The sequence below is a fragment of the Talpa europaea genome (assembly GCF_964194135.1).
Source record: "Talpa europaea genome assembly, chromosome: 5".
Classification (NCBI taxonomy): Eukaryota; Metazoa; Chordata; class Mammalia; order Eulipotyphla; family Talpidae; genus Talpa; species Talpa europaea.
The window spans coordinates 96,395,661-96,418,700 of record NC_140071.1 but is presented as its reverse complement, the minus strand read 5'-3'; the positions used below and the strand labels follow the sequence as shown (position 1 = coordinate 96,418,700).

Sequence of the window (23,040 nt, the reverse complement as noted above, 5' to 3'; positions counted from 1 at the left end):
GGACCGTGTGTGTCTGTTCTCCATGTCCACTCTCCAAATTGCCTTTATGGGCTGTCTACTCACATTAGTTAAGCCAAAAAAAAGCACAGCACTTGAGGCTATAAAAGAGAAAGGGTGTATCAGATACCCTCAGCAGTACTGTGCCCATGCTAGATACATCTATTGTGATGTGTGCTTTCTTTCCCACAGTGACTTTACTATATTATCAGGTGACTTTCTATTTTGGAGTAGCACACATATTAAGTATTCTAGCCAGGGAAGATTTCCAATCCTGAAAAAAACTACATGCATTTTATACGCTTTTCATTATCGAGATGGAAATTCCTAAGTGAGTACTCAATAATAGATAGGCCACATCATAACATCCACCTTGCCTTATGTGAATTGTGCTTGTCGGTCAACATTACAGCCTTTTCATTAAAATGACCAAAGAATAATGTATCATAGCTTAAAGCTTCAAATAAGTTTTCAGGCAGAAATATTCCAAGAATGCAAGTCAGGTATATTTCTCAGATAAACGACAGTAAGGCATTGCATTTAAGAAAATTCTCTGCTCTCAGGTTTCCTGAAATCCAGCGCGCGCATCATTAATCATTCATTGGGGTCTGCCCTTCAGTGAATGGCAGCTCTGAGTAAACTGCAGCGAGCCCTTCGTTAATCCTTCCTGCCAAGGGGATCGTGGGGCTAGAGGACAACTGGACAGTCGGTCACTTGTGCTGTCTAGTGCCCAGAACCTGTTCATCTTGCCGCCTGCAAGTGCGGGTGCGCCTGTGCGCTCATCCTCCCCAGAACCAGACAGCTTTCCCGGAGGAAAAGCAAAATCGGCATAATGTTTTGGGAGATCGGAGTTCTGGCGTAATGGCTCAGGGTAGCTTTGCAAACGCCGAATAAACCCATTCCTTAGCTATTTAACAAATCAGCCACAGCGGCAACCACCACCTTCTTCCCCAAGCGCGCTGCTGGAAAGCCTTCCCAAGTTGGGCAGCGAATCCTTGCTGGGTTCCGGATTGCAAACGCTCGGGGCGATGGGTCTTCCAGCCCGACCCTGAGGGAGGGATTCCTGGGGGAAGGGATCTGAGTCTGCAGGACAGAGGAAAAGGAACCTGGAAGCTGGGTCCTGGGCAGGCGCGAGTGCGAAGAGGTGAGAGAGAACAAGAACCCTACCCCACGTTTCAACCTCCCCTGTCGGTCTCAGCCTCTGGGGGACTCAACTGCTTGCGCCGAACTGAATTCCGGGCAGCTTTGGCTCCAATCGCAGGGTGGCCATGTGGTGCGTGAGAACTGCTGGGTGCGTGGCCCTGGTGTGGGCGCACCCAGCGTCGGGGTGCAGCTTCTCTAAACCCTTCTTCTCCTCCCACTCACTCTCTCCCATCTCCTCCCTCCTCCACACCCCCCGCCCCCAGGTCCGGGAGGCTCCCTCCCCGCACCGGCCGGAGAGTACACAAAGCGGCGGGTGAGGGGAAGCTTCGCAGGCGTGCACAGAGCAGTGAGATCACTGGCGTTATAAATATCCCTGTGCCAGCTCCGAGATCAGCTCGGGTGGCCTCTCTCTCTCTCTCCCCCACTCCCTCTCTCTTCCCCGAGGCTATGTCCACCCGGTGCGGCGAGGGGGGCAGCGTCAGAGGCACGCAGCCGCGCGGGGGCTACAGAGCCCAGAACCAGCCCTACAAGATGCACTTAGGACCCCCGCGGCTGGAAGAATGAGCTTGTCCTTCTTCCTCCTCCTCCTCCTCAGCCACCTGATTCTCAGCGCCTGGGCTCACGGGGAGAAGCGCCTCGCCCCCAAAGGGCAACCCGGACCCGCAGCCTCTGTTAGGAACCCAGGAGGCGCCAGCAGCAGCCGGAGCAGCAGTAGCACGACGTCTGCCTCCTCTTCCCCAGCCGCCTTCTCCCCTGCGGCTTCTCAGGGCAGTCAAGGAAGCGGCTTGGAGCAAAGCAGTTTCCAGTGGAGCCCCTCGGGGCGCCGGACCGGCAGCCTCTACTGCAGAGTGGGCATCGGTTTCCATCTGCAGATCTACCCGGATGGCAAAGTCAATGGTTCTCACGAAGCCAATATGTTAAGTAAGTTGCTTGTTCTAGCAAAACCGGTCCTAAACTGGTGATAGGAGATTAAGGAGGGACAGTTGGTTATTTTCTGGGCCACGGGCTCATCTTAGGGACCCCCGGCCATTGGGATCCTCTTGGTCCTTGAAATAACCAGGAGGGTTGGGTGGAGATGAATGTGTATGACGCCAACACACGCACCTCTCTTGTGGGCAAGAGGAATGGCGATTCCTGAGGTGTAGATTACCAGGAGCGTGTGCACAGAAAGGCTACCTTGTTCCAGTATGCCCTGGTCGCACTCCAGTCATGCCCGGAGGGGGAAAAAAAAAAGTGCAAATCGCCTTCATTCTCTTCATTTAATTTCCGTTTTCCTTCTGCTTATGAACTAGGATAGCATTTTTCATTAGGCATCAAAGTGCATCCTTTTTTTTGCTCCTAACTGTATAGGTTTTTTTTAGAAGAATCAAACCTCAAAACTTGCACTTCAACTGCCACCATAAACCCAAATATTATATATAATGTACATACATATATACACAGACTGTATATATATAGCTACCATGTAGACGTGTTTGTACATTGTACTACATGTACATATGTGTGTATTTTCATAGCTACATCTTTATCAACTCCATCTTCTAGAGCAGACTAGACATCAGGGCATGGAAGATGCCAGTGATCTGGAAAACTGGGCACGTTTAGAGAGGGAGACACCACGGACATTTGAGTTATTAACTCCAGAGCTGGGTTTAGCAACATTTAGTTTTTTGAGACCATGACAACACCTCACTTAGGAAGTATGCACAGCCTTTGATCTTCAAGGACAATTAGGGAAAAGTTCTTTATTTTCAAGAAACTCAGAGGTTCAAGTCCGTGTAAGTGTATCTATAGGCTTTTAAAAACCAAGTTTAAAATTTTCCTTCTGAGTTTTCTCTGTAGTGCTCTGCCCCTCCTTCTCTTTTCCTCCAGCCTATCTGCGTTTCCAGACCATCACAGCCCTTGCTCCTATGGTTCTTCTCACTCCTAGGCAGTTGAGCGTAGAAATGATTTTGGGTTGTGTGCTGGGCTGGGGGATTCTGCGGAGATTTTTCCTTGATAGGGTCAGATTGCTCTGTTCTCAGCTGAGTTTAATCCACCTTAATAGAACCACAACCAGGGCCTCTCAGATACCCAGGGACCGAGAGATCTGGCCAGAAGACAGCGCTGTGCACTGTCACCTGACCCTGGAGAGCCAGCCTGCTAGCTTCCAGGTGTTCCTAACTTGCTCCTCTCAAACCAACAAATCCCAGGGGTCTTTGGACTTTTTCTTACCCAAGCTTGGGAAAAGCGAGGGCGCCAGAGGCTGGCTGATGATTTGGCAGCCGCCTTTGGGGCCGGGTTGGAGGTGCGCTGGCTTATGGGCTTGCCCACTGGCACAAGCTTTCTCCCGGAGGTTCAAAAGGTGGGATGTAGGAGACCTGGTATTTGTGCTGGAAGGAGAGAGGGTCCATGCCTACCACCTGCACCTGTCTAGTCTTTCCGGGCGTGTGCGAGTCCAGCTGGAGGTGTTGTTAGTGGTGAGGTAGTTGGCAGCGCCGACCTGATACAGGCCTTCCGCACACCCCAACGGATCTCAGGGTCTCCCACAGATCCCATCTCTGATGAAGGGCAAAGTCTTTTTAAGGGAATTTTCCAAGATTCCAAGAGCAGCAAGGGTTCTATTTCAGAGTTTCTACTTGCCCTTCTCATTTTGTCTCACCCAACTCTGCACTCCATCAGCCATCAGTTTATGACCCATGTCCAATAATCTGTCCTCCTTTCTCTACATGAAAACTTTTTCTAATCTGATTTTGCAGTTTATCCAGGAAATCAGCACCAATACTTCTCTGTTCCCAAGGGAGGACCCAAAGTCAGCAGGCAACAAGTCTGCAGGGTGGGTCCCAAGGGGATGAAGAATGTGTCTCTGGCTGGTATTGTTGTGCTAGGAAATCTCTGAACAGCAGCATCACTCCCAAGATATTCACTGTCTTCTCTTGGAAGAAATCCTAAGAGACAAAGAATTTGCAGCTTAGGCCTTGCCAGGGGGAATTTATAGAAAAGCATAGGAAGAAAAAAACACATTCAGCTAAAGAAGACATTGATTAATATGCTATTTCTAAGGTACAATTTATTTTAAAATCTGTGTTGAGTGATATCTATAAAGGATAGAGATGTTTCCTGAACACGACCTAAATAAAAATTCCTTAGTTTAAATAACCCTTTTCCAGTTCAAGTCACAACCTTTCACAGTTTATCTTGGTGTCTTTCACTTGGCTTCTGATCATTCACTTATTTATTCACTCATGCACCCAATAAAGGAGACATATCTCACCAAGTTTAATATTGTGCTACTTGTACATTAGTTGAGGGTTGTTTTTTTTTCCCCTTTTTTACTCACAGAGGAAAGCAAAACTTAAGGGTTCAGATCACGGTGATCTCTACTTTGTGATGCCTGCAGTGTTCTATATTCCTTCATATAATGTTGCTAACACTGATCAATGAAGAATGCACAAATAGGACATGTTTTGTAATGTAATGTAATCAACATGTAATTTGTTGATTTAATGGGTCTCTGCCCTTAAGTAGCTGTGAAAGAGAAACAGAAGCCTGTAATATGTATTAGGACATATATGTCTTTCAAAGGAGCACTTGACAGTTTCCTATACATATGTAAACCAAATCATTGGTCATGGACTGTTGGTTAAAGTATGTAAGGAAGTACTTGTTTAAGTCTCACAAGACAAGAGTCACTAATAGTTGGATCAAGGACCATAGAGGACACATGGGTTCATTCACCATTTAATCCTACTGTCCTTGAGTTAGTAATGATTAAAAAAAACTTTTTTTTTGTCAGTTTGTTATTTCAGAAGAGTGAAAAATTGCCATGAAACTGCATTCAAGAAAGTTAATTTAAACTCAATAGTTCTCTGTTACATTAGTCAAATAAAACATTTTCCCCACAAGTACAATTTGACATAGTTTTTGCAAACTGTCAATATTTTCTAGTTTTGCCATCAGAAGTAGTACACTTTGGTTATAGACTTTGAAACATTATTGTTAATTAGGTTATATTACTTAATGTATACTTAGCTTATTTTATACAATAGTTATCCCAAGTATTTTAAAAGGAATCAAGCTCATTTCACACAGACTTATTGTGAGGAAATAATGGGGAAGCATGGAAAAGACAGATGATGAATTCCAACTGCTGAAAAGAAACAAAGGCTTTGCTTTCATTTATATGCTTTCAGGTTAAGAATACAATGCTTCTGTTAACTTATGTTGGACCATTGAAGAAATGGCAATCAGGGAATTACCCATTTAGGGGAATAATAACACAATAATGGTTATTCAAATCCTAAGTAACTACATAAAATTTGATATTTTCAATCATATATTTTTGTTGAATAGAACCCCCAATTTTTAAAATCTGAATTCACTATCACTTTTGGTGTCTTTTTGAGTCAACTTTTGTGCAATTCTCCAAACCTAGATAAACCAGAACCTGTATCTTCTGTATAGAAAATTGTCACTAATTTAATCAATGAAGACTGATAATATACATATTTCAATATTCAGATTTGATAAGGACATAGCATATTTGTAAATTATCTTTCTTTTTTTTTATTTTTATTTTAAAATTTTTTTTTTCTTTTTTAATAGAGGCATGTTTTATTTATTTGTTTGTTTGTTTATACATGCACTGGGCACAGTCAGAAGCGCGGGAGGGTGAGAGAATTCACCAGAGCCAGAGCGGGGAGCAGAGCAGGCAGAAGGACCGAAGTACACTGCTGAGGGGAGCAGCGGGCGGCAGGAGAGGTCTGTGCGCCATGTGGGACCCTGCTCCGGTGGCCGGGGAGCAGCCGGGGATCGAACCGGCGCTGCAGAGGCCGCGGGCAGCTTCGCAGCCCAGCGCTCAACCGCTGCGCCACCGGGGAGGCCCTGTAAATTATCTTTCTTTGGATATTTTTTAATGGGCTGTTGAAATTTTTTAAATACTCAGAATCTCTGCATCTGTCTATTTTTCATTTACTAAGGAAAGCAAGCTGTCTGTATAACTGTATCAATTATTAATAGAGTTCTATTGTATTAAAAAATCTGGAGGGACAAAGTCAACAATCCAGACATATATTTTCTTAATGAAATATACTTACTTCATAAAGCATTACTGTGCTTCTAAGTAAGTGAGTTAAACGGTATGTACCATCTGAGAGGCCACACATTCTTGTCTCCCTCAACCTAGATGTCACCCCCAAAATTCCAAGAGAGAGTAATTACTTCTGTTTAGCATCACCTTTTTCTTTTGCTCCTCTTAAATGTGAACACCCTAAGAAAAGACAGTGCATTGTCACAAGCTCTTTAATATGAATTAATTCACACTGATCTAAGCAGAAAATATCCACAATAGCAGGAGAGAACTAAGTCATGTATCCTTCCACATGTGCACATGTTGTGTCTGAGAAAGGGAAAAGAGGTGGTGAGGATGTCAAAGAAAATCTAATTTACAAATGTTCATGGAATATCTATGATCTGTGGCCTGCTACAATTTTGTTTAGGAATACCATCTTTTCATCCACATGGTGAATTATAACTTGCCATCAATTTTTTTTATTACTGACTCCTGATGATTTGGAGGCAGGAAATTACTGAAATTGAAAAAAATCAGTTTTAGAGAAATATTTTCTGGGATTTTATTTGTATGTATTTAATGCACATGGGTTTTGAAATGTTATACGGAATTCTTAATGAGTTACTGAGATTTGGCATAGTAAAAATCAGTAAGGTCTGTGATCACCCGTGGGGGTCGGGAATTCAATTGTGCAGCTTATAGAATCTGTTCCAATATTCTAAAAACAACAACATTGTGAAATTACTGTTGAAATTATTTTGGAAATTATGATCTTAGCAACATTTCCAATATTGTGCCATAATGACATTAAGATTTAGAAGATCATCCAGAATTGTCTTTGTAAAAAAAACAGTTATTTCATTTAATCTCATCTTTTATTCTTTCTTTCATTCTTCATCATTATAAGTAGAATGATATTTATGAAAGTATTTAGTTTAAGATTTCAATTAAATATAGTTTTCTTAAAATGATAAAATCTTCATTCTCAGGCAATTCATTATTTTTATAATTGAACTTATAAGAAAAGACACTATGCAGTCTGTAACAAACTAACACTTTCACATATATTATTTTAATCATCCTTTTATTTAAAATTTATTATAATTATTTTATAGAATACATGCTTGCAGAATATAACATGGTTAATTACAGTGAAATAAGTGAAAATAGATGTTAAAAAAAATAGACTGTGTTGTCAGAACCAGCAGTTTACATAAGCAGTCTTCCAATTTAAACAAATCTTTATAAAGTTCTTTTTTCTTGCTATCCTAAATGCTAGCCTGCAAATGTATATATTTAATGATATTTTTGTCCTCTTTCCTACCATGTTTTTTTTTTCCTCACTCATACATAATAGATTTGCATTTACAAAACCAGGTAATTTTCCAGAAAATGGAGTGCAAATCCCCCAATAATGTAGAACCTTGAATAAATTGAGGGATAACATACAAGTAGGTTTCTTTTTTTGGCCAATATCTCTTTGCCTCCTTTGTCGGTGTTTCCTCACAGACATTGCTCAGTTCTCCCTGTCACTTTTTTTTTTTTAACACACATTTACATAGTATTCACAGTCACATTCTCCATCTCCCAAATAACTGAAATAATTAATGTCGTTTGCAATGTCATTCTGTAATTTTGCCAGAAATAGAACTTTGTATCAGATATCTTGTTCATGTTATTATAATACTATGACACTACACTGTATGTAGCATATTTAGCTTTACAGCATTGTGTCTTTGTTATTATTTATAAAATGATAGTGCATCTAAATCTTCGGGTACAAATTATCATCAAATAATTTGTATAGCAAAATTTATCTAAATATTGTGTTAAAATGAATTTATGACCTAACAGTTTTTAAGCAAAAAGATAAAATTCCCAGCAGTTTTCTGCTTTTTTCCTATTAAAGAAACAGCCACTAATAAATTGGTAGGTGTAGTTTTTTGAGTTTTCTTTTCTTTTTTTTCTTTTTATTTACCCTGGGTTTAAAATGCTTATAGCAAAACTAAATTTCTTTAGCTACTTTTCCCCAATACACCACACCCCATGAACTTTCTGATTAAGAATTTTAATGAAATAAAGTTGAATAAACAGCAGTATTTGCTGTAATTATACATTTTTTAACTCACATTATGCAACATAAGTGCTCAAAAAAGAGATCCACATATATATTATATGTGTGTGAACCCATAATAGACTGGATAATTTTGTATATACTTTAAATACTGCAGAATGAGGATGTTAGTTTAAGAAAATCTGGTGAATTTCTCTTCAGAAAGTTCAGCTGAGTTTTCCTAATTAGTTTATATGCTCAGAATATTATAGAACAAAATGTTGAGATTTCTTTTCCTTCTCTCTTCCATCCTTGCTTCCTCTCTTCCTAAGATGGGTCCTTTTTTTGCACTAGTGAATATACTACTTTGTCCTTATTTATTTAGCTATTTTTGAAATTTGATGTAGGCAATTAACAAAAAGCATTATGCATGCTTATGTTCATATATTATATGTGAGTTTATGATAAACAAGCAGGAATTCCAATTAAATACAGTCTGAGTTTCATCTTCTTAAAATACTCTGGACTGTGGTGTGTGATTCTCTTGACCTCATGAATGTAGATTTAAAATTGTTTTAGGAGACAAAGGGATACTGACTTGATAAAACTATGAAATATCAGATATAAACAACTATGTAATAAAATACCTCATTAAATTTTTCCAGAATAGTCATTCAAAACGCAAGATGTCTCAAACCATAATCCATTAAACACTTCATTGAGCCAATAATCCCAAATTATTTATAATGCTTTCAGTATCTTGTTATGTGTAGTCTTTAAATGAGCCACTCACTAAATCATTAAGCATAGTTTATATTGATTTGTACTTTTATAATTATGATAATTTGAACAGAGGGATTTCTTTTATGTATATAAGTATTATTTGCAAGACTTTCAATGGCTTATACATGTCTTGAGTACCCTTTTTGTGCTTTAGTATTTAATGTGGTGTACTTTCTCTGATTGTAAGATAATGCATGATAATTATTTTGAAAAACAGTTTAAAAAGTCTTTTCAGTTCCTTTAGATCTTGAAAAGATTATGTCAAATATTGTTTACAAATGTGACATGATTTGTAAGAAAAAAGAATTACTGATGCAGAGCTGAATTTTTGATTCTTGAAATTTATTATTTTAGATGAATACTTAAGAGTACTAGCCTTTTTTTACGTACATAATGAATGTCAAGGAGAATATGGATGTTACATACTGTTTTCTTTTTAAAACCATAGTAGTAAGAATGGAAAGAATCTGTGTAGAAATTTTATTCTTCACAATGATATATAGAGGAGTCTGTGTTTTATTTTGGGATTTCTGTCATCCTAGGTATTTTGGAAATATTTGCTGTGTCTCAGGGGATTGTAGGAATACGAGGAGTTTTCAGCAACAAATTTTTAGCGATGTCAAAAAAAGGAAAACTCCATGCAAGTGTAAGTAGCCACTTTATATTTGTTAAAGGTGTTATGGAAATTTTACATTTGTAAAATGGAATTAAGTGATTTTCCAAAATGGTAGATAGGACAATTTGCCCAGGAAACATGATTTTTTTTCCTTGTAAAAATTATATGAGAATTTAACCAAGAGAATTTTATGTGTTTTTGCAAGTAATCATTTAAATATTGTACTTATATGAAATGATAATATAAAGCTCACAAAAAGTTTGAAGGATAAGTGTATTTGAGCATAGCATTCTCGAAGTGATTGGTATTATTACTTCTTAAATAGGTCCAAGTGAGGAAAAACATTTGGAAATAATATATTACATTTTATATTCACATATTTATGGGGAAAGTATAGGCATGTTATTCTTTAATTTTTATTAGATTGGCTCTTATTTAATTTTTGTAAGTTATGATGTCAAAAATTAGTTCTAAAATAAAGGAAATATTTTCATGTTAATAGATATGGCAGGATGAAATCAATAATGAAAAGCCTTTAACCTTCACAGAGAAATTTTATTTGATGCACATAAAGAATTGTTATCTTGCAATTTTTGTAGCATCAAAAGCAATTCTGAAAACTATGAAGACTAATTTTACACTCAAAATTTCTTCAGGCCACTTATACTTGTACTCAATTTATAAATTATATTTCTATGATTCATTGTAAGTTCTCAGTATTTGGGAAGCATTAGGACACTTTAAAGATAGCAAAATATGTCTACCTTAATTTTTCCACTCACAGATTCTGTTTATTGTACTAGTACAAATGCATAGCACTTACAATGATTTAGGCTTTTTCTGTATTATTCTGTCTTGTCGCATGAGTTTTTTTAATAAAACAATCATCTTAAAATGTCAGTTCTTTAATCCTATTATCTTTAATTTTTACTAAATGAATTGGAGAAATATCACTTTCCAAGTTTTCAAAATATATTGGATGTTCTAGTTTAATGTAACAATTGAAACTTAAAATTTATGACTTCTACTTCACAAGCCTTTAAGAAAATAATCAGAGTTTCATTTGGTTCAATGTGTAAGACTTTCCATTTTTCATTTCTCTAACATCTAAAGGTAATTTGTAAGCATTTCTCGGAGAAAACAGTGGAATGCAAGCTATTTCCACAGTTATTTGAAGATTAAATAAGATTATATTTATAAAGCTTTTCAAACAGTATTTGGTACATTGCAAGTGCCAATAAATTATTACTTGTTATTTTATGAAAATGTAAATATAACAAGTTATTAAAATCTCAGCTTATTAAGTTAGATGGAAAAACTTGTTAACTTCTTTAATCACACATTGCAAGAATTATAAAAAAGAGTTATTCATTTCATTTTCTGAACTGGTTACTTTATTCTAACAACTTACACTATTCATAAAATAATTTCTCTGTTATTATCTATTAATTTATTTTGAAGACAAAAGCTCTCTCTCACCATGGAGAGGTCGGACATGCCATTTTCTTGGAAAACAAATTTGATTTTTTGAGATCATGTACACAATAGAAAACAAAGCTCAAACTTCTCTGAACAGAATAATCTTTCCTCAATTTACTTTGAGGTTGTAAAAGATTTAAACACTGTCATAATCTAAGTGTTATGATAATATGTAGTGTATGTAAATAAAATTTCTCTTATTGGTTTATTTTAAATAGTCTGATTCTTGCCCTACTTAGTACATGCAAAATAGAGACTAAATTTGGGCTAGCTTAAGAATAATTACCACAGAAAGGGAAGTATTACAAATGGATGCCAATTAAAAAGGTCAGGCTGAGAGGTTAGGATATATGATTCCTCTGTCAAATGCAAGTAACAAATTTCCAGAAATTTGACCCAAATGTCTAAGGATGGCTGGCTGAAATAATGCAGATAATGCAAAAACAGCATCTGTTATTCTTTCTCATCTTGGCAGGCTAGAGTTATTTTATGGAATAATGACTTTTAAACAGTATAAAGCAAGTCTTGCTCTTGTCACTCACTGAAGTTCTTTGATATAAAAGTCATTCTGATGACTTTGAGCTGAATTGCAGATGAAAAAGTAAGCCCTATGATTATGTGGATTCTTTCTAAACCGATTGTCCAAGTCTACTTTCTCTTATCTGAACTTTCATTAACACTTTTTTCTGTAGCTGGAAACTTAATTAAATTATAAAATAATTTATTTTTGAAGAAGTTGAATTTAGAAATAGTATTAATCCTAGCAATTATCATTTTTATATTCATATTGTTTCTTTCCTGTTTTCAGTTTCTAGTTAAACATTGAAAAAATTGTCCTTGTGACTTTAAATACAAATATTTGATTTGATTTAATTTTTGTTTTCACAAAATTGCATTACCAAAAAAGCTAAAAAACTCTCAGACTTGCCAGATTTAATATGTAATCCATGAGTTGTTTTATTTATTTATTTATTTTTTAATTTATTTATTTATGCGTACAAGAGCTGGGGTACAGGCCAGAGATGTGGGGGGTGAGAGGATTCACCAGAGACAGAGTGGGGAACAGAGAGACGGACCAAAATACATGGCTGAGGGGAGGAGCAGGAGAGACAGGAGAGGTCTGCTGCACCATGTGGGTTTCTCTCTGGCCGACTGGGGATCAAACTCGTGCTGCAGAGGCTGCGGATTGCTTCATAGTGTGGGGCTTAACCCCTTGCGCCACCAGGGAGGCCCTCCATGAGTTGTTTTAAATTAATAATTGTGTATGACATTTACAGAGTATTGTTATAATCATTTCTCTATACGTGTATATGTATATCAAATTATCACAATGTTCATCTTAAACATAAACAATGTTGTATGGCAATTACAAGCCAATAAAACTGGGAAAAAGGGTACCTTTACAGTTCTATCTACAAAGTAAATGTGAACAAATAATATGAAAAGTAATTGTCATACTTTGGGAAAAGTAATTGCCACACTCTATGGAGAAATATTCATGGGAATTGTAGATTTTCAACTTATAATAATAGCCAGAATATTATAAATTAGTTGCTAAGTAGAGGGCACGTATTTGCATTTGTATTTTAAATGTTCTTTTGCTCACGTCTCATTATATAGTTAGGTGAAGAAGGAGACTCAGAGATATTAAATATCTTCCCAAGTTAACACATTAACCAATAATTGAACCAGAACTACATCCTTTTAAAATTCTCTCTTTCTCTTGAAATTCTATCCTTGAGAGTTAAAAGTTAACTTGAAAGAAGATATTTTGCTTGGAAACAATAGCATTAATTTCACCCATTTTTCTCATAAGAATTAGTAATCATATGGTTTAATAGTATTTTCATATTACATTTTTCATAATGGATACTATGGCACATTTTTAGAATATTTTGTTTCTGTTTCAGTCCTCTTTCTCTCTTGTTCTCTCTCTCCTTTCAGAGCGCTTGTTTGAATTTTCCCCTCTTCTGCTTCTGGGTCTCCAAAATTTGACATTGCAATCTAGAAAGGAAGGGATATATCCACCGCTGAAGTTATCACAGATTTTTACAAGTAGTGGCAACTCACTATGATGGAGAGTTGCATAGAGAACCCCTCTCAGGTTGAACTTTTTAAAACAGAAAAGTGTTCTGTTTTATTCACTGATAATCTTTATTTAGAAAATGCATTTTCGGGCTTCCCCTGTGGCGTAGCAGGTTGAGCTCAGCGCTGCGAAGCTGTCCGCAGCCTCTGCAGCGCGGGTTCGATTCCTGGCCGGCCAGGGAGATACCCACATGGTGCATCATACCTCTCCTGTCGCACCTGCTGCACCCCTCAGCAGTGTATTTTGGTCCATCTGCCTGTTCTGCTCCCCACTCTGTCTCTGGTGAATCCTCTCATCCTCCTGTGCCTCTGGCCTGTACCCATTCTTGTATACAAATAAATAAATCTAAAAAAAAAAAAGAAAATGCATTTTCATCAGTGGTCACAAAGATGGCAAAACAAAACAGCCACAATGGCTTGATTTCTGTGCTGATTTCCTTGTTGGGATATTAGTTAATTCAGTGAGAAAGGTTTTATTTGAATTTGAACCCTCTCGGTGGGCACTGCCCCTACATTTAATCAGTCTACACATACACACTAATCTCCGTATACCCCTCTTCCTGACCTTTACCTACATACTCAGGAATAGACTGTGCTTCCATGTTCCTACCACAGTGTTATTTTCAGCATTCTTAACAAGCATGAAAGTGTGTGGTCTTTTCTTTCTCAAAATGTGTTGGGAATCACTGAGACTAAGAGCAGGTGTAGTTGCTTCCCAGTGACCCTTGAGGATTAGTCAGAGCCTTCACTGGGCCCAATGTTCTCTCTCTCAACTCATTTCCAGGCCCAGCCCTTGTTGGTCGAGTTCTCTTGTCCTTTTGTATCTCTCTGCGTGCCTGTCCTCATGCTGTTCCTGTTTCCTCCCCAGATTTGTACTCTTTATAGAAAATCTCATAGAGAGTCTGGATTTATCTGAGGTGGGTCCAGATGTAAGAGTAAAAGTTCTTGAGAGGATTTTTAAGAGTACAGTTCCCCCAAACCCACATCCCACACCACCACTTACTGTGTCTTTTTACATAATCGTTCTATTCCTTGGTTTGATCAGCTAATAAAGGAGAAAAATTAAAGGAATAATCTGTTGTATTTGGGCATTTTAAATGAGATAATACATATAAAACACTTTGAGTGGTGCCTGGTAATTATTCAGCATTTAATGTCACACAAATTGTTCTGAATTTGCTTAGGCAGCTATTTGAGGACTCTCAATCTCCCTTTTTTTAAATAAAGATTCATTTATTTATGCATACAAGAACTGGGGTACAGGCCAGAGGTGTGGGGGTGGGGGCGATGTGAGAGGATTCACCAGAGACAGAGCCGGGAACAGAACAGGCAGACTAACTGAAATACACTGCTGAGGGGAGCAGCGGTCGGTCTAGACAAGAGAGGTCTGCTGCGCCATGTGGGTAGCTCCCTGGCGGCCAGGAATCAAACCTGCGCTGCAGAAGCTGTGCACAGCTTCACAGTGCTGTGCTTAACCCCTTGCACCACCAGGGAGGCCCTCAATCTCCCCTTTTAAAGACTTTCCAATATGGACATTGTGCAGCTATGACTCGCAAATCCTATTTATCATCGAACTTTATTTTTATTTTGGTCCAAACTTTCATGCACACAGTGTCTTTTATCTCTTGGGCTCCTCTTTGGCTATGGGACCTAATATGAAAGCAAAATACCTAGACTCAATCTCTTAAGGAGGCAAGGATTTCCTGAGGTCATAATCTTGTAATTCTTTCAGAGCCCTACTGTTTTTCCCCTAAAAAATATTAATTGTGGAAAATGTAATAATGTATTCATTAGTGTTTTCATATAGTTTGCATGAAATCTTGTTGCCTATTGGGAGACAATCCTTTTAGCTTATTTTAAAGATTTGGAGAGATGCATGTAGTGGAATTATTTTTGTTTCTCGGGGTTTTAGGGGATCATGTTTGGAAGGAAAGCTAATTGCAGAGCTTACGAAACAAGCATGGAATGTATGCTTGATCAGCCCTAAGCAAGGACTAGGGCTTCCTCCTTTCCTGGTTTCAAAGGGTGCCAGCTGGCTTGGTGAGGATGAGAGCCTGGACTGGCCTTCCTGCACTAAGGGCAGAGTAAGGAGTGGGTAGACTCTAGACCTGGACAAGTTAAGTGAAGGGACATGGAGGTTTGAGCAATAGTTGCCATCATCATTGAAAAATAAGTTAGTAAGCAGCCACTCTTTCAGTCAAGGCCATGAGGTATGTAAAGGCTGATGGAAACTTCCCTTGGCCTCTAAGAACTTTCAGTTTACATATTCAAATTGAATGTCTAGTAATTCAGGCTTAAATATGGTTCCGAGGTTCTGCTTTTCCAGTTAATGCCAGTTTAACCTTAATTTCAGCCCTTAAATTCAGACTATATAAGTCTGGATAGAGGACCCATTTGATTGAGGATATCTGGATGTGATGAATTGACTTGTGGCTCCAGGATTCCATTTCAGTCTAAAGTGAGAGTTAGTGTTATTCTTCTCTGATGGTCATTTTTCATCAGTATTTTAATACAAAGCAACTTAAGGACAGGCAAGGCTATCTAAAAGCCTAGGAGATGAATTTGGTGCACATGGTGTTATGGAAAGAGCTTTAATCTAGGAATTAGAAGATCTGTGATTAAAATCATAAGCTTACCGGTTCTTGCTAAGTGTGAGGCTTTTGATGAGTCATTTTGTTTACTTCTCTGACCAGAAAATCAGATATTAGTATCCTAATAGTCATGAAATTATTGTGAGAATGAAATAACATCTGTAAAATACCTGATACATACTAGCCCTTAGTATTCCAGCTTTATTGAGTAATTGTGAGCATCAGGAAGAAAATTCCTGTCTTATACCATATAATGCTCATTTTACCTGCATCGAGTAACACAGGATGCAATTCCAGGATCTCACCTCAGACTAACTAAAATACAACTTTTAAGATAGGACTTGGGGAACCTACATTTTGAATGGGGTCCCTGGGAAATTTTAAGTCAGTTCCTAAGTTTGAAGAAGAAATCCTGTGGTTGCTATTCTTGACCTCAATTTGGTTTATTATGAAATCCCACTTGTATATTCCCTTGGTTGCTCAGTATGAAGAACTGAGATATAGAAAGGATAGATGATTGATGCTGAGCAGGTAAGATGGCCATGCCCGGGGAAAGCATGGTGTGGCTGCAACTGACCCAGATGGGACTTACATAGTTTCATTTATTTATTTATTTTCATCTTTTAAAATCCTCTTTATTTTTCACAATAAACAAGTGTGGTCACCGCAGTTTTCCCTCCAGGTGCCCACTGTCTTCCACCACACTACTCTGCTCTCTGTTCCACAACTCTGCTCTACTCGTCTCCCTTTCCTCCCCCTCCTGAATGTCTCAGATCTACAGTCTGCTTTTAATGGTCAGTCTTACAGTTTGCCTTTGTCTGAACCTTTGTTTGGTTCCTCTAGATTCTACATATAAGTGAAATGATCTGGTATTTATCTTTCTCCTCCTGGCTCACTTCACTTAGAATAGTTCCTTTTAGTTTCATTTGTTGCTGCAAATGCATGAGTCTTCCTTTTATAACTAAGTAGTTTTCCATTGTGTGTATATACCACATCTTGATACATTCATCTGTTCTGGGACACTTAGGCTGTTCCCATATCTTGGCTATTGTAATAGTGCTGCAGTAAACACAGGAGGGCAGGATTCCTTTCAAATTAAGGTTTTTGTGTTCTTCAAATAGATTCCTACAAGTGGAATTGCTGGACCATAAGGTAGATCCATTTTCAGTCTTTTGAGGAGTCTCCACACTTTTTTCCACAGGGCTGGACCAGTATAGTAAGAGTAAAAGGCAGTTACTCTGGGCGCATGCTGCCATGTACCTGCTACTTTGCTGGGGAGCAATTGCAGCAGAGTCAGACTTTCATCCTTCATCCTCCACTGAAGCTGGGTGTCTTTGTTCAGGGGACATCCTGCACAACCATCCAAGACAGCATGGTCCTAGAGCACCTAGCTGGTGAAGCCCCATCGGTGGGAGTAGGTGTGGGAACCAAGAAGCATTTAAAGGAGGGAGGAGAACCAGAAAAAGGGATGTACATAAATAAAGAAACTGCTTAGAAAGCATGATTTGGTCTATAATTGTTTTGATTAGAGTATATAACTGCATTTTAATTACTTTCATTTGGTTGATCATTTCTTAAATTTACAAGGTTTCAAGAGACTGAGGCAAATCAAAGAAAACAAAGTGAAGTGAAGAATTCAGCTTGATTCAATACCCCACAAACTTCAAGATTTATACTGTTGTAGAGAAATTCTCTCCTCTCTATTCTTCTCCCATAGACTGCATTTGGTTCTCTGGTTGCACATGAAAATTGCTACTTGTTTGCATGTCCTCAACTCATTCACTACAAGATTCTCAACCATCAGAGCACATGACATTTACAAAGGAACAAAACTGTGTTAAGCGGTTTTAGAAAGTTTTTAAAAAATGTAATTCAAAAAAATTTTGTTTGGTTTAATTGAACCTCAGATTTCAGCTAGACTGATTTACTCTTTTTCTGGAATATCCCAGCTAATCAGTTTTACTTTCTTTGCACTGAATTTGACCTATCTTCTAATGTCCATTGTGTGTCCTCAGTGTATGAAGAGATGAGTAATCAGGGGTCTATCCCCAAAGTTCTATGCTATCCCTCCTCTGAATGATTTTGGATATCGTAACAAAAATAGTTTAGTTGGTTTAGCTTTTATTTGTCTTGTCAATTAAGACTATATTAAATTAGCTGATTTAAACATTATATTTTAATTTTGCAATTATCACTTGTTTAATGCGATTAGTTTTTACACTTGCAAGACCCTGGAGAAAATAAAGAGAAAAATATAAATTATTTAAGTCAATAAAGAACACTAGCAGGGTCATGTCTATATTGTTTTTCATTGTAAAAGTGGTAACTGCCAGGGATGTGGTGTGAAGACATTAAACATGTTGAGTAGATTCATGAAAAAATGAGTTTGAAAGAGAAGGGTCTTTTACAGACAGTAATTTAATGAGTGATTTTACTGTAGCTGCCAATGGTAAGAAGGCAGTGAGGTAATAGGGGTTCTGGTTTAAATTGTTTATTTGAAATTTGATTCACTTTTCTACTTCACAATTTAACTGTAGAAAAAAATTATATTAACATTAATTTTCCCAGGGAAATAATACAGTTTATTATCTTAAAAGTAAATATTTGCTAAAGAACTTATGATAATTCAAAGGAGATTTACATAGTTAAAGGAAGCCTGGAAAATTTATTATACAAAATTGTGTAATGGTTAATGTACATGTGTTTAAATAACTTTAACTAAAATCCGTGTTGTTTAGTGATTCTCTCCTGTGAAGGTACTTCATTCTTAAGGTCATCATATAGTCTGAACAAGACCAGGAGTATTGTCAGGATTCATAGATCCTTCATGAAGAAAATGTATTTACTGACAAAAAACTCTGAAATGTCTGTTTCAAATGGTTCTGTTCTATCATGGCTGGAAGAATTTCTTAGACAAAACATTAACTTACAAGTCAATTGAGAAAGTCAAAATAGTCTGACTGTCTCATTGCCTTTACTCCTGATTTAATGTAGAATTTGGAAAAACCAAGAGATTGAAAATAGTGTGTGGGTCCTCAGAATTCTAGAAATTTCTACCCTGTTTGAAAAATGTAGAGGCTGTGCAATCATTTCTTTCAAAGACACATTTTAAGAATTAACTTAGAACATGAATCTTTTTTTTTTTTTGGGGGGGGGCTGGAGTTACAACTTTTCCAAAATTTGATTTTTATTTCAGGAAAATATGGTTCTTGCTTAAAAATTTTTTTAAAAGACATATTTATTTCAAGCACCTATTCTGCCCCAGGCATTCTGCTGCATACTCTAATGTGAAACACTTAATAGGGCTTGCATAGAAATGCTAGCTAAAAGATAGAGAAACCAATGAGGACTGAATTTCAGGGCAGGCTACATCCTATCTTGGCAATTTGGAATTTTCCCCATCACAAAACAGCCATAAATTCACCCAGCAGAAATGAAGCCTTGAAAATACAATTGTGTCCAGAAGATCTTTTCTCAATGCAAATTGATGTCTGGGGTAGTAACTTTAAGGACATCCCCTTCCACTCTCATGCAGTACTTCATGCTTTTTGGAGAAGTTTTCTACCCTTTTAAAAATAACAGTACTGGAATTTTATTTTAACTATCTTTGAGCTTAACTTTCTTTCTTTTTTTTTTTTTTGGTTCTTATATACTAGAATATTAGTAAGATTCTTTTTTTTTTTGATGTGTGATAATTTATTTATTTATTTATTTATATAAATTTTATTGTTATATTCCCCATACAATTGCAGCCCCCCCATTCTGACCCCAATCCCTCCCCTCCCGCCCCCGCCTCCCAAAAGTGTCTCTGGTTCATAGTTTTTTGTTGATTTTGATTTTCACTTTCTTATAGTTATTCATTTTCCTGGTCCCTTATTTAAGTTTTCTAGATTCCTGCTATGAGTGAGACCATCTGGTATTTTTCTTTTTCTTTCTGGCTTATTTCGCTGAGCATGATCCCTTCCAGTGCCATCCATGTTGCTGCAAATTGCATGTGTTTATCTTTTTTGAATGCTGAGTAATATTCCATGGTGTATATGTACCACATCTTCTTGATCCAGTCATCTATTTTTGGGCATTTGGGTTGTTTCCAAAGCTTAGCTATTGTAAACAGTGCTGCTATAAACATAGGGGTGCAGGTGTAGAACATGAATCTTAATGAGTAAAACAGGAAGATTTTAGATGGAATAATTTTAGGAGATGGAGTCATGGGGGTTTATTTGTATGAAGACCCAGGAAGAAATTGCTGTAGCTTTAATACACTGGCATGTGTGTGTTTGTGTGTGTGCGCGCGCGTGTGTGTATTAGCCACATAAATATGGAAAAAAGAGCATTTGCCCCTTATTTCCTTTGACACTGTAGGAGAATAAAAGGTTAAATAATATACACTTAAAAAACCTTACTGTTAAAACTGAATAAAACAATTATTGATGTATCTATTTTAGGAAAATGGATTTTTGCAAAACAGGGGTAGAAAGTCAGGTCAAAGTATGAGATATTATACATTACAAATGTTTTTCAAATACATTTTAAGAAAAAATTGAGCCAAAATGAACATATCTGCTATTCTTATTAATATTTCCCCATACCTTTCTAAAATGCCTGTCCTTTTATGTAGCAAAAAGATCATTTCAGAGGGCTATAGCTTTTATTTAAAATAAAACTGTAGGATTATCTAATTAAATGGGAGAGCATTGAAGTCTTGTTAAGAGTTTAATAGCTTAGACAAATCTACATTTTACTTGTACAGAATTTTTTTTAAATAAGAAAATAAGAACAATAAACGTATGCTCTTCTAAAGTAATATCAGCATGGCATCTTTGATGTAGGTTGGTAGTTTACCCTGGGATTGGAGGAATGCCCTAGGCATAGGTTCTTTAAAACACCTGCTTCCAACCTGCTAGAGAACAAATAAGGGAATCAACAGATTTCTGGAAATTCAAAATATGTAACTTCATATCCCCCAAAAGAGTTTTATTCATTGTATAACTCTTGAGTATAAATAACCTGAGTAAACTGTCCTATGTAAGGCAAATGTGCTGTTGGAAATGCTCTGAAATTGTCCCCCACTCTTATCAGTACTTTGCATATGTCAGAAATTCTGTGTGGCCATCAAAATAGGTCCATATAGATTGCCTCCCAGCATGAACTTTCAGATGATGGTAGCATGATGTGTATTACAGACACAAGTTTGGTATTGTTGGAAAAATAATAAAGGGAAAAGGAACTTTTATTTTAATACAGAACCTCTTGTTCTTTTTTTTTTAATTTTATTTTTATATTTCCCATACAATTACAGCCCCCTTATTTTGACCCCAATCCTTCCTTTCCCCGCCCCACCCCGAACCCTTTGTTCTTATACAGAAAGTATAATACATATTTATATACATTGTTTTTATATATAGACATCAAAATATTTGGTATTCCCAAGACCATAAATTCTACCCAAATGATAATCCTGGAAATCTTGAAACCTAGTGATTTGGTATAGATAGGATAGAAATTCTGACTCTGGTGGTTATGGACCCTTTTGTGTTTGATGACATCTACAGAGCCCTTCTCTGCAAAAATATTTTGATTCTCTCTATAGCTTTATGGTGTAAGGATTGTGAAAAAGGAGCCTAAGGCTAAGACTTTAATGGCAGAATTGGTATTTGACTGCACATCTGACCCCACACTTAATGCTCTTCTTCTATAACCTATTCCTTCTGTTTCTTCTGCATGACACACTAAGCCTTTTTCAGAGTTAGTACTGGCCTAGTTGTCAGCCCTACCCCTGTTGCTCTTCCTATGCATCCTGAAGGGAAGTCACACTGGATTCTTAGTGTCATGCTCACCTGTGAACACTGTTCCTGCTCTCTGAAAATCCTTTTTCACACCACTTGTTTAACTCTAGCTCTACTTGAAGACTCCTCTTGAATGTCATTTTTTTCCTAGGAAAATTTTCCTGCCCTCTTCTCTGCTACTTTCAACTTCTTGAGTCCCCTTCCTTAATCTATCGTTGTGCCTCTGAAGAATACTGTCATAAATCCATCTATCTAGCTACTCTGTGATGGATGGCTACTTGTCTGTCTTTTCCATTATTTTGTGAGCATTTCAAGAGCAGATGATGTGTGTGTGTGTGTGTGCGCACACACACATGTGTGTGCATGTGTGTGAAAGAGAAAGAATGAAAGACAGTGGCTCTTGTTGAAGTGTTGCTAGAGAACCCAAAAAGTAATTTTTTTCTTCTTGGCATCAAATTCACTCTTTTGTATCACTGTAGGAAGATATATTTTTTCCTAAAGAACTCTAATGTATGCAATATTAATAGGGCCATATGCTACCCCTCTCTCAGCACCATGAATCACACTGATAACACTGAAAAACGTATTCTTGTTTCAAAGGAATATGACCCCACTTCTCCAAACATGAATTCATGATTTACCAGACAATTGTTTCTTAGTAGTATAGTTCTATTTATTTTCTTCATAGCTTAAGGGAGAAAAAAATCTTATGTTAAAAGATTTTTTAACTACAACCATTAGAGCATTTTAAAACAGTAACAGTATTTAAATATATTGAGTTCCTGTGATCATTGTTTATATATGTTGATATTTCACGAAGTACATAGTCAAACAGAAATCATTGTTACAAAGATAGGTAAAGTAGGAATATAGAAATGGAAAAAAATAAATTTAAAGTAACTTTAAAAGAAGCAAATATGTCTTTATAAAAGAGAATGGAGGAGAGCAGGGTCAATGGAATTCTTGTTTGTTTTTTAATAGTCCAAGACCTTATTTTATTACATGCTTAAAATATTATTACTACTTAAGTTTCTTCTTTTTTCTCCCCCAGGCCAAATTTACAGATGACTGCAAGTTCAGGGAACGATTTCAGGAAAACAGCTATAATACTTATGCCTCAGCAATACACAGAACTGAAAAAACTGGACGCGAGTGGTATGTGGCCCTGAACAAAAGAGGGAAAGCAAAAAGAGGCTGCAGCCCCAGGGTCAAACCCCAGCACATCTCTACCCATTTTCTGCCAAGATTCAAACAGTCGGAGCAACCAGAACTTTCTTTCACAGTTACCATTCCGGAGAAGAAAAAGCCACCTAATCCTATCAAGCCAAAGGTTCCCCTCTCTGCACCTCGGAAAAGTCCCAACACAGTGAAATACAGACTCAAGTTTCGCTTTGGATAATGTTCATCCTGATCTTGTGAAAAACCAAACTTTCCCCCTCAGGAGTCATAGGTGTCTT

At 37.3% G+C, this 23,040-nt stretch overlaps 1 protein-coding gene across 1 annotated transcript; it reads left to right on the top strand.

Annotated features, from left to right (window-relative positions):
* Nucleotides 1-1,700: 1,700 nt before the first annotated feature.
* Nucleotides 1,701-23,026, top strand: FGF5 (fibroblast growth factor 5; the record flags this gene model as incomplete). Its single annotated transcript, XM_084233418.1, has 3 exons — nt 1,701-2,061; nt 9,569-9,672; nt 22,635-23,026. The coding sequence occupies 3 exons, from the start codon at nt 1,701-1,703 to the stop codon at nt 22,980-22,982; spliced, it is 813 nt and encodes a 270-aa protein (XP_084089544.1). The 3' UTR covers nt 22,983-23,026.
* Between the last annotated feature and the right edge of the window lie 14 nt (nt 23,027-23,040).